The 17333-nt window shown below is 48.7% G+C and overlaps 1 protein-coding gene across 4 annotated transcripts in view; it reads right to left on the reverse strand.

Annotated features, from left to right (window-relative positions):
• Positions 1 to 17333, reverse strand: part of ARHGEF4 (Rho guanine nucleotide exchange factor 4) — a 209755-nt gene that overhangs the window by 7572 nt on the left and 184850 nt on the right. For all 4 annotated transcript variants that reach the window (XM_015637472.3, XM_033516791.1, XM_033516792.1 and 1 more), the window contains 3 exons: positions 4456 to 4635; positions 1857 to 2039; positions 754 to 933 (listed from right to left, as the gene is read on the reverse strand). In XM_015637472.3, coding sequence (XP_015492958.2) covers positions 754 to 933; positions 1857 to 2039; positions 4456 to 4635 — 543 coding nt within the window. The remainder of the gene's footprint in view (positions 1 to 753; positions 934 to 1856; positions 2040 to 4455; positions 4636 to 17333) is intronic.

The following is a 17333-nucleotide window of genomic DNA, read 5'->3' on the forward strand; positions in this document are numbered from 1 at the left end:
TGGGGATTTGTACCCTGTCACTGGAACCCTTTGGGGATTTGTACCCTGTCACTGGACCCCTTTGGGGATTTGTACCCTCACTGGAACCCTTTGGGGATTTGTACCCTGTCACTGGAATCCTCTGGGGATTTGTACCCTGTCGCTGGAACCCTCTGGGGATTTGTACCCTGTCACTGGACCCCTTTGGGGATTTGTACCCTCACTGGAACCCTTTGGGGATTTGTATCCTCCCCAGGCTTCTCGAGACCAGACACCTAAAGCTGGGGGTGGGCAGGGTGTGTTCCAGGTTCAGCACCTGCAGCTCAGCTGAGAGACCCAGACATTCCCACATACCTGGTCTGGGCTCAGCAGAATGCTTTTAGTGCCCACACCAGCCACAGCTGATCCTGCACTGACCTGAAAATGCCATCACTGCAAACTCACTGCAAAGTACCTGAAAATCACGGCAAACTCAGTCCCCCTCAAGATTTTGAAACCTTCCTACGTTTTCCCTGAAGTACGAAGGTCTGGCCTGGATTAGAGTGTTCAGAAGGTGAGGTACTTGGAAATGCTCTTTCCACAGCCACACAAGCTACAGGGTATTTCTTTGGGAAGTGGGGAGTGGTTGAACAGGGCCAGGGTGGGAGGTGGTGGCATTTAATTTGATTGGATGGGTCTTTTTAAAGAAAGCTTCAGTTCTGTCAGATAAATTTCTAAATCATCTGGTTTAATCATGCTCAGCTACCCCTTTCCCATTAAGTCAAATTTACTTACATATTCCAAGAAGCACGAGCCAACCTCACTCAAATGTGGGTGGTCTTTGTTAAATTTCTTCTCTAATGCTTTAACAAATTTCTTCTGGCACCTGTAGATGTCCTCAATATTCCCAAAGATTGTCTTCAGCTGTTCTTCTGTAAACATGTCTGCTCTTTTGCGGCACTGCTTAATGTAACCCTAGGAGAAAACCAAATTGGAAAGCTTCCTGGGCACCTGCTCTGTGGCAACAGAAAGCCTCAAGGACTGCAGCCAGGTGTACATCACATTCCTGCAGAGATGTACCCATCTTTAACTATTATTTCTTCTAATGATACCCTAAACGTGGTAGAAATGGAAGCTGCCTCAGACTCACGGTGGGATGCTGCAGCCCACACCTGAAGGAGTCACAGAGCTGCTTTGTCTCTTGCTGAAAAAGCCTTTATGTGTCTGCAGGCAGTGGGGTGCTCTGAGCCCAGCACTGCTGGATTCAGACCAGTTAAGTGCAGTTGTGGAACTGGTTTGGGTGCCCATGTGAGGAGCTGATGACTGACTCCAGGCACAGGAGAGGTTTGTTTGTAACACTGTGGGCTCTTTGCCCCAGCTGCCTCTGCTGCACTTTGGTACCATTGCAGCACAGAGTTCTGTTCCTGCAAAAATTCCACCTGCCTTCACTCCCCCAGTGTACACGATGGATCTCTTTTAAAGGAGGTGTCATGATATTCTACATATTTGACAGTAAAGGACCCAATTGGCTGAGCAACCTCAGTTTGGATCTGAGCATGACTTGCCTGAAGGCTGGAGTCGCTGATTATATTACCCCAGAACAGATATTAGAGAGGACAGCAGTGCTAGACATTTACTTTTCTCTGGCTTGGGAAATTCAATTAATTCCATTTAATCAGAGCACAAGTGAGTGCTCCAAATGCAGAGGCATTTGGGATTTTGCTGTAATAAATTGTCTTCTGTTTTTTGAGCATATAATGGCATTCAGCAGAACTGATGAAAATACAGTCTCGTTTTCAGAAAAGTCACCTGCTTAGGGTCCCTTTCTGAGCAAGAATGGGACACAGTCCATTATCTTCAGCCAAGTTCTTACAGTCCCTTCCCCCTTTATTCCTTACCTCACAAATGTCCTTCAGGTGCTTGATGTAGTCTCTCTCTGTGCTTATGATCTCATTGATGACGTTGGTCCTCATTTGGTCTTTGGTGGTCTGGCCCATCCCAAAGCGTCGGGAGTCGTCCTCTTTGCCCCCCTCTACCTTCAGGGGATAATCTTCCATGGGCTCATCCTGGTTTACTCGCAGCTGTGCAGGCACACAAGATGTTCACTGCTCCTACTGCTAAACACAGCTCGGACAGTGGACTGGGTGGGCAGACAAACCCTGAGCTGGGACAAGGTGTGAACAGGGTGTGTGGATTGCCTGGAAACCTTTTCCCCTCGGGGAAGCTGAGACCAGACAGTCACTTTGGGGAGGGTCCTTTCGAGCCACATGGCAGCTGCTCCCACCGTGACACCGGTGGTTTTAAGCAGGCATTTCTTGTGGACTGAAGTCACAGGAATAATATGGAGTCCTTCAGGAAGAATACATAGAAAATCAGGACAAAAATGGTTTATGGAGAGAAATTTTCTTAAATATTTGAAGGAACTCTTCGGGAGGGAGGGGAGAACCAGTAAATGGTTGGGTTTTTATCTGCTTTATTGTTCTCATACTGTAGGTAACAGATGGCCCCTCGGTGTCTGCTTCCCCAGGATTATTTAAAGTCAGTTCATTGCTAAAGTAAAAGCAGCTGCCTGTGGGCAAGAAGGGCACTGCAGGCAGGGCTGGGGGGGGCTCCAGGCCCCATCAAATGGCAGCACAGGGAAACACCGGGCTGGGAGCTTAAAGCTGCCTCAACCGGGACAATTCCCTCAGGAACTCTCCTTTCTGTGGTACTGTTGTAGCTCCTGGAGTGCCCGAGGGAGGACTCTGTACACGGCTCAAAGGGTCCATCCCAGCACAGTGAAAGGAAGTTAAAATACACATAATTATCAGAATTTTTAGTGCTATGACACAGACTGCTTTAAACTTTTAATGTCGTTTCTTCTAGGTTCTGTAACTTACCACTTGATACAAATACACCTATATATAAAAACCAGTGCACACCCCTCCCTTTGCCAACACAGGCACAGAGTACATTTACTCACTGCTGAAGCCCTCAAGATGTGCAATCCTGGTTCTCCTTCAGTGTGAGCAAGACATCGGCCTGAAACTGTGGAGTGACAGAGTCCTGCAGTGTCACCCAAACCCCCAGACACAGCAGCCCTCCCTGCCGTGAGCTTCAGAGGAGGGAATTAGCAGGAAATCTTCACCTGGATGCTTGAATAAGTGCTGTGATTCCTGCCTTAAAAGAATTTCTTACTCTGCATCGCTAATGCCTAGTACTAATCTGCCTTACTCTAAGATACTATGACAAGTTTTTGCCAGCCAGGACAATTCATTTTACCAGTAACATGAAAGAAAAAAAGTCTGTGTTTTCATTGCAAAAAAAAAAGCAGCGCTGAGGGCTTGGTAATCTTGCAAAAAACATTCCAGTGTTTGTAATAATTACCCAGCTGAGACCATCTCCTGCAACCTATAACAAAGCATTTCAAAACTGCCCCACTTCTCCAAGGGCTTCTGCTACAGACACCAGATGACCTCGTGTCACCTCCTTTCATGCTTCACCTGGTTTTGGGTCACTTGTGATCTGAAGTGACCTGGATAAAGAGCTAAAGGGCTGAGAATCCCTGCCCTTGGGCACCTAATTGCCTTTGCAGCGCTGAGGAGCCTGCCCCGAGGTGCTGAAAGCTGTCAGGCACCCACACAGTCAGGAGAAAGGAAAAAAGCCTTTCTCCTCACAGCAGGACAGCGGAGCACAGCAGGTACCACCCTGCCACACTCCTGGTTTCCCCCCTGCTTGCCCTGAGAGTTCAGATGTGTTTCAGAAAGCTCTGTTGGAAATGAAGCCCCTGCAGTGAGCAGTTGGGACTGTCTGGGCTGGTCTGCACAGCTCTTCTGTGTGGCCTTTGTAGCTGGCACCAGGGGACAGCCTCGGTCTGTCACTCTCACAAAGCACCGAGTGTCTCAGCCTGCCCCAGATGACCTCCGAGCCGTTTTTTGTGTTTTTCTCCTCCATTTTTAGTGCCTGGCATCCAGTGCTGTGTGCCAGCCCAGCAGCCTGGGCCAGGTGGGTGCATCCTCTGAGCCCAGCCCCAGCTGGAGAGAGCTGCCTTTGCAGCCATGCTCATCTCTATTGTCTGAGTGGACACCGGAGGGAAGATCTCTGCCAGCTGCATCAGGGATTCCTCCAGGAGAGTGCTGCCTGCTCCTGGAAGCTGATGCCATGTGCTTGGGCACAAATCAGCCAATATACAGATGGGGATGCAGGAGCCAGGCTGCACAGCACCAAACGGGGCAGCTCCCCAGCTGGCACAGCTCAGCTCAGCTCAGCTCCCCTCCAGTCTGGAGCTGAACCCTTTGCCCTGATTTGCTCATGTAGAGGAAGTTCTCCTCGCTGGTGGCTGCTCAGCCAGGAGGGCACCCTGTTCCATAGCCTCTTGTAGAGGAATACTAACAAGACATGCTGAACCATCTCCAACAGGGAAAGTCCTTAGGAGTCACCACAGAACATTAAACCTGGAGAAAAAGAACAAACTCCTGCTGCTAATAGAGAGGGCACAAAGAAAGATGACGGTCTTACCCGAACAAAGCTGGCTGGGAACCAGCCTTCACTGTCCAGAATCCTCCCCCACCACCACTCCTTGTTGGTGGCATCCATTACTTCGATGACATCGCCAGCCTTGAATCCCAGCTCCTGGTCATCCATGGTGACGTGGTCCCAGAGGGCTTCAGCGTACACCACGCTGCCATCGCTGATGAGCTGTGGGCAGAGCAGTCCCTGTCAGTCCCTCCTGGGCAGCAGCACCGTGTGCCAGCGTGCTGCCAGCTCTGTGCCCCCCATCAGCAATGAGAGCTGGTGCAAGGTCAACAGCATTTATTCAGAATCATTTGCACACGCTACATTTGCTACCATAAAAACATAAATTCTGGTATTTCATACTGCTGCCTTTGCCTCAGTAAACAAGGCTCAGTGGTTTCTTGTTTGTGGAGGATGCTCTGGTGCTGCCAGTGCAGCTCTGCTCAGAAAAGCCTTGAAATAAAACCTTGAGCATCAATATTTAGAGACATACTTCAGAGCAGAAAGCATTAGGAGGCCTCAGAGCTGCTCTGGAATGGGGAGAGGCTGAAGCCTTTAAGGTGGTTAAACGTAGCACTTAAGACGTTTAAAATAAGACTCCTGGAGATGTTTACGGAATTACACAGAGGAACAACAGTTATTTACTACATTCCCCAGAGGCCCCTCTCTAGGAACAACAGAACCCCCAACAATTAAAACACCCAAACCAAAACCAAAGCCCATGTGGCTGGAGGCTGCAGGGGGGCTCCTGAGCACAGTGATGCTGTGCCTGGTGCTGTTCCTGCCAGTCCCACCTCAGCTGTGGGGGAGCCAGGTGACACCTGGGTGCCACTGCAGTGTGGGCTGGTCCAGCAGGAGTGCCTGATGCCACTGCCTCATCAGCTGAGAGTCTCCCTTGGATTTCAACAGCCACAGAGTACACACACAGAGCTCCCTGAGTGTACCTGGGACTGGCTGAACACCAAAGATTTGCCTGAGAAGATGGAGTACATACTGGGGTTCTGCTAAAAAGGATGTGCCCATTGGGGAGCGGCAGTGAAGGAAAATGGTGCAATGATCAATTATGGGAAGACAACAGGAGACAGAGAAAAGCTGTCTGTGCCACTGTCCCAGCACTGCAGCAGTGTCACCACAGCACACAGGGCACAGGCCACCCACAGCCCCGGGGCTGCTCTGTCACCCGGAGCTATCCCCTGCTCTGGGTTTCTGCTTCTGCCTCTCACAAAGGAGATGCACGTTGGGAAAGAACGTCAGGATAATCAGGAGCTGAGTAAATCAGAAGAGGGTTAACGAGGCATTTGAAAGAAAATTGAAATGCAGTCTGCCTTTGGATAACAAATGCCCCTTCACTGAACCAGAAACAGCTTAATGCAGTGTTTCCATTCTGACAAAAATAACAGGATGATAGGGAAGGAGAGGGTGAGAGGTTCCCACTTACCCACACAGCCAGTGTGTAGCCAGAGCTAGGTGGGATGCAGTGCAGCTATGTATATCTCTGTGAAAGTAGGGGATGGATCCATGTGGCAGCAAAAACAAAAGGGTTATTGATGTGTTAAAAACAACAGGAGTGCCTCAGAATGGTCATGTAGAAATTAGAGCCTCTCCCCCCAACAAAAGGTGGCGGGATCAGCCCAACTGAAGTGCACTAATGCACACAGGATGGGAAACAAACAGGAGGAGCCGAAGGCTATGGTGTGGAAGGAAAACTGGGATGCAGCTGCCACCACAGCAATGTGGTGGGATGATTCTCACAACTGGAGTGCTGCAGTGGGTGGCCACAAATCCTTCAGAAGGAACAGGCATGGAAGGAGAGGCAGTGGGGGAACCCTGGATGTGAGGGAGTGTTTTGATGATGGTGATGACAGGGTTGAGTGTTCCCCCTCTCCTGAGGGGCAGCAGAGGAGCAGACACTGATCTCTGCTCTCTGTTGCTCAGTGCCAGGACCTGCAGGAATGGCCTGAAGCTGTGTCACGGCAGGTTTGGGTTGGATAGGTTAGGTTTAGGTTTAGGTTTAGGTTTAGGTTTAGGTTTAGGTTTAGGTTTAGGGTGGAAAAGGTTCTTTGCCCAGAGGGTGGTGGGGCTGCCAGAACTCAAGGAACGTTTGGACAATGCTGTCAGACACAGGGTGGAATTCTTGAGGTGTCTGTGCAGGGCCAGGAGTTGGACTTTGATGGTCCTTGTGTGTCCCTTCCAGCTCAGGATATTCTGTGATTCTCTAAATATATTTATCCATGATCTGGATGGGGAGATTGAATGCACCCTCAGTCATTTAGAGGTTTTAGCTTTTTAACATAAAGCAGTGGCAAGCAGGGAAGAGAGTGGATGTAGAAGTGTATTTTTCCAGACTTGGCTATCAAGCTTCAGCTCCAGAAGAGCTGGGCTGTGGGTGCAGCCACTCTCACAAAGGGCTCTGCTGCTGCTTTGGGCAATCATCCCTTTGCTTTGGGACTGCAGGGACCGGTGTCTGTGCAGACCACGAGCTGAGAGCAGTAACAGGGTGAGGGGGTGAGGAGCCAGCACCTGGCCAGCCCTGTGGAGGGGAGCTGATTAAACACTCTGATCTCATTCTCACCTGCACTCAGGTGTGACACCAGGTCACAGCAGCTGCTGCCACGCCCTGCTGAGTTACACATCCCTGCGGGAAGGGATGGCTGCTGCTCAGGAAATGGGCAGAAGCTGCTAAACCTTTGGAGTGTGGTGGCATGCAGCAGGCTTTTCAACATCCCAGCTGTGACCAGCACATACAGAACACGGCTCTTTCTCAGACAAAACACCTTCTCTCTGTGCTGAAACATGCCAGCCTGGATCAGTGCTCTGAGTGTGATGTGCAGGCTGGCACACACACCGTGGCCATTACCAGAGACAGACTGAGTGGACTTCCTCTGGCACTGAGATGATCACACAAACAGAGCACTGCTGATGTGAAGGCATTAATACCACGCAGTACCACGCTGTCACATCTTGGTAATGTAGTGAGAAGACAAGAGACCAAGCCTGACCTTGCATTCACATAGGGCTGATACACTGAGCTCATGGAGCTCACATGGTTCTACTCAGAGTCACTGAAAGCCACAGGGCTGAGTAGAGAATCCTCAGCTGCTGTTTTAATCCATTCATTAATATTAATACCTTACATTTTCTCTATTCAACAGCCATAATGTGGATATGATTTGCAAAATACAGGAAGTCACAACTGTGGGATCACCAGCCTGGCCAAACAGGCAGGCAGGACACTGCCAGTTCTCATGCAAAGGAATAAATAAAATACACGTGAACAGCCAGGATTTGTTTAACTGTCAACAAACACCATGCTTCTGGGGAGGAATGATCTATATGGAATAGAGCATGAAATAAAGAGAAAAAAACCATTTCATCAATTCTTGGGATTATCTCAATTAATGTAATACAGCAGCACTCAACAGACCTTCACGTGCTCTGCCTGGTCCCCTCCCTGTCCCACTCTGGGCAGGGCAGGGCAGGGCAGGGGCAGCCCTGGATGCTGAGCAGGGTCCAGTGATCACCGTGGGCAGGGCTCTGCTTCTCTCTGCCCCCACTTCAGGCTGTGCCTTACACTGTGTCCATTCCAACTCCCAGGCTGATCCAAAAACACCCAGTACACCCCAGGAGCCCTTTCCCAGAGCAGGCTCAGAGCCAGGACTGGCATTTCCACGGCACAGGAGCACCGATGGTGCCACACATCCCCATCCCCTGTGCTGGCCCTGGGGAAAGAGAGGCAGGATCCTGTCCCAGGCAGGATAAAACACACCAGCAGGTGAAAGGGTTTTGGCAAAATGTGCCAAAATGTGCCACCATCAGCCGGCTGTGCTGAGGGAGCTGCCTGGCTGCCAGGGGAGCATGGAGCGAAGGGAATGCTCCTCCTGGGCTCAAAAGGCTCAGCTCACCACACTTTGATCTTTGCAATTAAAGCAAGGTTTGAAAAACAACTACTAATTTCCATATGAAACAACACTTATGTGCCTGGCTTTGTAATGTCAAGGACAACTCGGTATGTGTTCTTGAAGAGGCCCAAACAAATGTATAGCAGAGAAAAGTTAGAAGACAGAATGCAAACCAGCCACCCCACAGCTGCTCCAGCTCCTGCAGCTGGCAGTGGGGAAAACAATCAGAAATCAACTTTTTTTCTTTGTTTATAAAAACATTTAACTTTGTAGACAGCAATATTTGCAACCCAAAGGCAGCACTAGCCCAGATGTTTTGAATCTGAAAATCAAGGGCAGATTTTTACTGTCCTGGCCTTTCTGTGTCCCCAGTGCAGCCCCAGGCTCCTGTTCCAGCCCTCCCTGCTGTGAGGGAAAGGCACTGGGGAAGGAACTGGGGCTGGTGCCTTGGGGTGGCTCCCTAGAACAGAGGCCAGACAAGATTAAAAGAATAAAGTGGGTGTTTATTGAAGGCCTTCAACAGGCACACCTTGGGCAGTCAGAAACCTCCCAGAGGCTGCACCCAAGCTGGAAGATGGGCACAAGTTTCTCAATTACAAGTTTGGTCCATTTCCATCCCAGGGGTTAATGCTCCAATTACAGCTTCAGCTAATGAAGTCATTTACCCCCAGTTTGCTCCCCCAATTCACTTTTGTTTATTCTTTCAGGGCCTGAGGCTGTGGGGTGTCCTTGGGTTCCAGGCCCAGAGGGATTGTTTTATCTGACCAAAGTGTGAAGACAGTATCTAACCCTCTGTTTAGAGGTTATGCACTAATGCAGCACAGGATTTGATAAATATAAAGGCTAAAATCCCAAGACCTCAGGGCAGCTCCTCCCATGGCACAGATGGAGGGGAAGGTTGATGCTCCTCTGAGCAGTGTCTACACAGAGGCTGCCAAGGAGGAGACACAGCCAGGGCTGTTGCACAGAGCTGCCCCAAATTAAGTCCATTATGTGTGGGCAAACAGATCTGGCACATCAAGGCCCATCCCATGGGGCCCCCTGTCTGTCTCAGGCTGGACACCTTGACATAATTACCTTGTATGTCCTGGTCTTGTCTGGACAGCACCTCCAGGCATATAAACAGAGATAAAAGATCTCAGCAATTTACAGAAGGAGGGATGAAGATGCCTTTAGGAAATATTTATCTTTGAGTTACTAGTTTCTATTTGCATAGCTTCCTCTTGACAATGCCAAGTACACTCGATCATGAAGAGCCAAAAAATAAACCCAGGAGCATCAAAAGAATTGGGAAAAGGAAGATCAGGGAGAAGATGCCAATAGAATGGAATTTATTTTTCAACTCTGTGACCCTAAAACAGACATGTTCCACAAAGAGCACCTGAGCCCAGCCCTTCCTGGTGGACTAAAATGGTTGTCATGAAACCTGTGCTCACTGCCTGACCCCCCAAACTTGTGAGTAACAGACTGAAGCTGAACTGGTCCAGCACACCAAGCCCTGCAGCAGTCCTGACCCCAGAGGCAAAGCCCTCCCACAGCTCCAGTTCCTTCAGCAGCCACTTTGCTTCCAGAGCTTTTCCTCTGCCTCTCCCATGCAAGGTGCAGCAGAGGAATGAAAAAAAAATTACTTACATACATGCCCCAAGTTGTGCTTCATTCACACAAATCCTTCCTTTCTCTGAACATGGGCAGAAGCCAAAACTGGCCTCTGTCTTTGAACTGAACCCACAGGACAGTTTTGAAATTGTCATGACAGCTTGCCCTTGCTTCCTCTCAAAACTTTTAGCTTCACTGTCCAATGATGGACAGCAGAGATTAAATTTATCTCGCAGAGCTTCTGTCATGTGAGCAGCAGGCACTGGGTGAACGAGTTATCTGGACTGGCTTTTCAGAGCATCTCCCCTCGTGGGGAGACAGGCACCCCAGGGAAGAGTTCATCCTCAGCATCTCTCTCAGCATGATGAGCTACCCAAGCCCTGGGGTTCCTGTCTGCCCTCAGTGCCAGAGCCACCAACACAGCTCTGCAGCCACAGCAAACACTCCAGTGCCTGCTGCTCCTGTGCCCACACGTGCCAGGCCAAGACAAGCCCTCCTGCCAGTGTGACAGTGGGCACGTGTCCCCCGTGGGCAGGGCTCGTGCCAGTGCCTCATTCACAGCCCACACAAGCCATGCCCTCAGCATTTGCTGTCCTTTTGCACTGTGAGCTGCGTGTCTTCCAGCACAGATTTTTGAGACTGATTAAGGATAGTGGAGGACTCTCAGGCATTTACCAGGCACTGCAGATCTCCATTCAAAATATTTTCATTTGACAGTGATTCTCCTTAACAAATCTAAAATGTCAGTCAACAAAGATCTTAATCCGGCTAAGTGTGCTACACTGATATTCCACAGTGCTACTTTTTTAATCAGTGCCTGTAGTTAAGCTCCTCATGTGACATCTAGTACAGCTGCCTCCATTTACCAAACACTCAAAATTTGTCATCACATTTATTTGGTAAGAACTATTTTCAACAAAACCATTCTGACTGGCATTAATTACATTATTCCCTTTTATTTATATCATGAGTCCTGATTCCCCCTCAGAAGTGATTTAAACAGATGGGAAGAGGAGGAGGGTCCTCCCTGCAGCAGGCAAGGAGAGGCTCCAGTGCTGCAGGAGGAGGCAGAGCTGTGCTTCATGTTGAGTGAAGAGTTTGATGTGAGGAAGCCTGCCAGGGGTGCATGTCCCCTGGGTACCATTAAATGTGATCCTTCAAACCCTAGAGTGATGCAAGAACCTCTCAGATCCTCACCTAAAATGCGGGAGCTGATTATTACAATGCAAAAGAAAACAACCTGGAAATTGCTTTCAACCATTTGACTTTTGGCTGATATAACTCAGGAAAGTTCTGATGAAGAAGTGGGGACAGTCACCTGTAGCTGAGGACACCTGAATCACCTTGACCCTGTCAGTGCCCTCAGGACTCCAATCATCCTCCCATGGCCTGTCAAGGGAGTCTGCTGATTTGGGGAATTAAGATCCCTAAGTTTTGGCATAAGATAAAACCAGGAGCAAAGCCCTTCTCAGGCCTCTCAGTAACTCTGCAACAGGATGTCTCTGTCACATTTAATAGCTGCACATTGCAGTTGCTGGTAACGTGTACAGTAAGTAAAGCTGTAAAGCAGCTTCCATTTTAACCTGTCAAACAATTTTCCAGAGGATATTTGTTGAAACTTTTGTATATAACACATTTATTTTCCGTTATAAGTGAAATATATTTTCATTCTTTCCAAAGAGGTAGATACAATACACAGGGTGAAAAATGGCAACAGAAATGCTGTGCTGTGCTGACAAATGTAACACAAACAATATCTAACACAAGTGACTGACTGAAGTGCTCCTCAGGAAGGTCTCTGCAGACCCATTTAAGAAAACATCAGCCCCCTCCATCAGGGTCAGAAGGCCAAGTATCAGGAATGACTCAGAAAGAGAGAGGAGAACTAGGCAAGGCACAAAGAGCAGCATGAATCAAACGTGGGAAGAGTTTCTAGGGCAGCACAAGCTAAACAGACCTTGAAGCTGCAGCAGAGACAGGTGGATGGAGGGTGGCCATCAGCTGAAGGCTCAGAAAAAGGTTATTTCTAATCCAGGCTGCTGGGTGCCCAGTGAAACCAGCAGGGAAGAACCCTGGGACAAAAGCAGGACCTTTTCCCTGTGGTGCATAATTAAGCTGTGCCACAGGAAGCCCCACAGCTGAACACAGAGGTGGTTTTAAAAAAGATTAAGGAAATGTATGTCCTTCAAGGACATTTAAACACATCCTGTCTGGATGCAGCCCATCAAGGACCTTAAACGCACCTGGGAAGGCACACGAGGCAAAGAGCCAGAACACACTTGCCTCTACTCCAGAGCAGTTACCCAAATCACAGCTAAAAGTGTCACTGGCTGGCCCCACAAACCTGGGCACTAGGGGGGTAAACTTTATCTCACAGCCCATTGGGACATTAGGGTAGTAAAAAACACAGAAGGAAAGAAATGCTGACTATTTGTATTACCCACAGATACTTCCTAAGAGCAGTGAGCCCTGAAAATGTGAACCTGGCAGGCACAGCTCCATCCCCTGAGGTACAGCAGCACTGTCATTCAGGTGGAAAATGAGCAGTTGCTAACACAGTAATTACAGGGACATTAGGATGTCCCCTGGGGCAGGGCTGTTCCTCTCCTGGCTCGGACTTCTCACACATTCAATATAACAGATCCCACACACTCCATCCTACAGGAGCAGCCCTCACCAGGAACCCACCTCTGGAGCAGCCCTTCCTCCCTACACATGGATATCTAGCTCCTGGCATGCTTCTCTTTTCTTCAGAAAGGAGGATGAAAGTGTAGCCAGGGAGACAGAGTCCCTGAACACAGGAACAGGTATGTGCCACATCTTCACTCAAAATGTCCAGAAAGCCCTTTGCAATTAGGAGCTCAAAGGACCTCAAAACCTCCTTAAAGACAGAGAACTTAAGTCATTCCAAAGCTCTAAATCAGCTTAAACAGCTTAAACTCATCTAAGGCCCTACAGTGTTTTAAGCATTTTAAACCCATCTAAAGCCTTAAAGTGGCTTAAGGAGCTTGAAATACTCCAAGGCTTAAAAGTGGTTTAAGAATCTCCAACTTTTGGCTCAGCCACTCCTCACTCCTCAGCCAAGGCACAGAGTCCCAGTTACCCCAAACAGCCCAGATGCCACCGAAACAGCACCTGGAAATTGTCCATACACCCTTCTCCTACTTTCCTTGGTTTCAAAGACTGAAAAGGTGCGAGGCCTGGGCTTGAACTCTCAGGTTTGAACAAGACTCTGATCTAGGGCTCACACATCCACAAAGTTCAGAGTTTCTGGTTCCAGTTTGGCTGTAGATGAAAATTGTGTCAGACTGACTCCCCACTTCACCTCACCAGGGGTTTTGAAGTCCACACTCACTGCAGAGGATGAAGCAAAGCTGGTTACCACAATTTTTGCATTTTCTGATGCCCTGATTTTAACTGTGCAGCCAGGGAATGGAAACAGCCCAGGATGTTTCTGTTTGGTTATTCACATGTTTAAGAATGATTGTTTGCATCCTTTTTACACTGCCATTTCTCAGACACCGAAGCAGAAAATATTTTCATCAGAAAATTTTATTTACCACTACATTAACACGTTTCTAAGTCACTTATGCTTTCCCCATTCTATTCTTGTCTCTCCTTTTCCCTCTCTGCAGGACAGCTCCTGGTTCTACTGCTTCTCTCATTACTTAATTCTGGAATTTTTCCTATCTACCTCCTCTTTTGCTTTCCCTTTCATCACTATGTCTTTGCACAAATGAGGAATATACTCTACAGATCCCTCAGGATAATGTAGCCAAACCAGTTCAGCTGTAGATATTCTGGCATGCAGATTTATTGAGGATAAATGCTGCATCCTGGCTCCTTGAAGAAGGAAAGGAAAAGGAACCATGCAGGTCACAGGCTCTCTGCCTGCTGATGACTCTTCCCCCAAAAGATACAGCAAATTATGGAATCAGTTATAGCTTGAAGGCAAATGAATCTAAATTTATTTTACAAATAAGGTCAAAGAAAACATTTAAAAGCAGATACAAATTACATTGCTAACAAACCCTTCTGGTCATCCAAATATCAGCATCAAGCCCAAAACAAAGCCCATGGCTTTCCTTTTCATGTGTGTGCATGAGTTGATTGCAATGGAACACACTGCAAAAAACATGCTGAAATCATTTTTATTGTTTCCATCTCCTGTGAAAACACCTCCTTTGGATTAAACTGTGCCAAAGTCTGTACAACACTGGCAGGTGTGCTGCACAACACAGATTGTTCATCTGTTTCCATGAACATGGCTCAAAGTTGTTCTCCCTGCCTCAAAAGAACCATGCACAATTTAGTATCCATTTTCTTTCTTCACTTTTTCCTGAAACCCTGCAAGGTTTTGGTGACAAAACTTAAAACATCTACCACTGCCACCACAACTCATCCCCTTTGTGGTGATCTCTTTCCCATTGTACACACACTGGGCCAGATGGATTGTTCACAGAACTAAGAATTGATGTTTGTTCTGTTGTTTGAAAATGGGGCAGAGGAAAATGTGAACAGACAGAGAAGAACAAAAAAAAGACCTTGATAATGTCTCAGTCAGGCAAAGGAGGCTGCCTAAGCCTTTATTTTTGGTTAATATCTGTAAATATAAAAATAATCCATTTCTTTTGTAGTCTCTACAGAAGATTCTTCAAGTTATGTACATCCTAGAAAAAAAACAAACCACCTTTTCCTATTGGAAGTGTCCTGTGCTAAGTGAAGAAGATGTTCAGGAAGCAGCAGCTTCCTAGGCCGTGTACGATTCAGCTTTTGAATATATCCATTCTCTTCATTTGTCTCACATCCACATCATCTGGATGATAAGATTTAATGGCCTAAACAAAGCTAAGGCTTCATACCAGAACCACATTCCTGTTTCCAAGACCACACCACAAACAAGTCCTCTAACTACAGGAGACCAAAGCAGCTGCTGCTCCTCCTGCAGGACGCAGCTCTGGTCCAGACAGGAAATCACAGACCTCCTGTCGTGCCCCAGTCTCATTTCTGTCACCCTGTCCCTGCACAGCCCTCCCACAGTGGCCACGGCTCTCCAGCAGGACCAAGGAGTTTTGCAGAGGCAGCTCTGTTTCAGCTGAGCACGTTCTGGTAGGTTGGGCAGTGATGGGCTCCTGCCATTCCCAGCACTCCTCTCTTGGCATCCAGTGCAAATCTTCTCACTACGTAATTAGATTATGCTTATTATAACGAGTGCTGGCTCCTGGGCACTACAGGTGTGAACTGGGACGCTAAAAATACCAAGCCATGACTCCTTAGCAGCCTGTCTTTTCCTAATCTCCTGCTGGAACTGTTTCATCTGGTGAGGTGAGGAAAGCTGTGCTGGGCTGCTGCTGAGAGATCCCTGTGTAGCTGTGTGGGTTCACACAGTGCCTATATCCAGTGGTTTTATTTCCATAGAACATTTTCCACAGCACTGCAGATACTCAGCAGGCCAGGAGTGGAGCAGATCACGGTTCAGAACAAGCACAAGCAGTGGAGCCCCTGCTGTACCAGTGCTTGGAGCTGTAGCACCCCAAAGAACGCTCAGGTACTGCCCCTGCACAGCAGCCACCAGCAACCAGCACAGCTTAGCAGGAGACAGCTGATCCCATTCCTGAGCTGACATCCCAGACAGCACTGGACAAGCACGAGGTTTTCAGGTGTGGGCCCTGTGCTGTTTGCTCCATGCCCTGTGTCCCCTTGGCTTGGCCCAGCAGGCTGCTCTGGGCAGGAGCAGCTGCAGGAAGAACAGAGGGGGCTGAAGGCAGCCCTTGTTCCCCCAGCTGGGGGAGGCTCTACCTGCTCTGCCACCAGGAGACAGCAGTGATTCAGGGCTCCAGTGTGAAACTGGTGCTCTCTGGAGGTAAAAGCACGCTGGAAGGGCTGTGCTAGGGTCTCTCTCCAGGGAGGGAGAAGGGGAAGACAGGACAGGACCTCTGTGCTGCAGCAGGATGGGTGGGACCAGAGCCCAGTACCAGCCCCTTGTTCCAGAGGTGCCAGGTCTCCTGGGTATTGCAAGGGAGAGCAAACTCCCAAATTTCTCTCTCTGTGGTCCTTCACATCTGGCTGACTCCTCTGCTGAAAGGCTGACCAACACCCTCTTTGGGAGATATTTTTCTTTTAGCACCTCCAACACAGGTGAGCTGTCACATTTATCAGTACAAACACAGAAAGCTTGCATGCACACAACAGGACTGGGAAAGCCACTGTGCTGTGACACAGGACCACACCACCCCTTTGAGCTCCAATCCTGCCACTGCCAAACGCAGACACAGAGTGGGTGCACTGTAAGTGACACCAAGAGTCATGCCTGGAGTAATCCTGGCCAAAGAATACGTACATACAAAGATTCATATGAGACATCATTTTATTCCAGTTCGCAGCACACTCTGTAGTTAACAAGGCCAGTGACACAGCATCAATAACAAATACTCTCCCCTCTAGAAATCTTTCCTTAACCTGTGTAATGTGGCTTCTTTTGTTGTGTTAATTTTTTAATTTATATCAAAACACTGGAAGGAGTAATTAAAAGTAATTGTTGATGGTATCATCCTAAATGCTTACTTGTGTTTCTTATCTGGCCAACTCATGCCTTGGATTCCAAGAATAAATCACAAAGACAGCAGATACCACATATCACCACAGAAATGAGCTTATCCTGGGAGAAAAAATTAAGCAAAGATATAATCTAAAGCCCAGATCTCCCTTTGGAAATGATATCTTGGTCTCACTCCTGTTCACAGTTGCTCTTTGCTCTCACAAGGCTCAAAGCAGAGCAGTAGCAGAGCACTTGACTGTTCAACATTCTGAACTTGCCACATGCAGGGTGCACAGCACGTCCCTGCTGGGCTCAGGACATGGCACATCCCTGTCCCTGTAGGGCTCAGGGCATGGCACATCCCTGTCCCTGTAGGGCTCAGGACATGGCACATCCCTGTCCCTGTAGGGCTCAGGGCATGGCACATCCCTGTCCCTGTAGGGCTCAGGGCATGGCACATCCCTGTCCCTGTCCCTGTAGGGCTCAGGACATGGCACATCCCTATCCCTGTTGGGCTCAGGACATGGCACCTCCCTGTCCCTGTCTCTGTAGGGCTCAGGACATGGCACATCCCTGTCTCTGTAGGGCTCAGGACATGGCACATCCCTGTCTCTGTAGGGCTCAGGACATGGCACATCCCTGTCTCTGTAGGGCTCAGGGCATGGCACATCCCTGTCCCTGCCTGTGCAGAGCACCAGAGGACACGGGAAGAATGCAGGCACAGCCTCACTCTGCACCCAGGGATGAAGAGAAGGAGGAGGAGGGGTTGTCCACACAAGGGCCTGGCTGCCATGCCCTGCTCTGCAGCAGGAGCAGCGAGCAGTGGGCACAGAGCTGTGGGTACAGGA

The sequence above is a fragment of the Parus major genome, chromosome 9 (assembly GCF_001522545.3).
Source record: "Parus major isolate Abel chromosome 9, Parus_major1.1, whole genome shotgun sequence".
NCBI classification, from domain to species: domain Eukaryota; kingdom Metazoa; phylum Chordata; class Aves; order Passeriformes; family Paridae; genus Parus; species Parus major.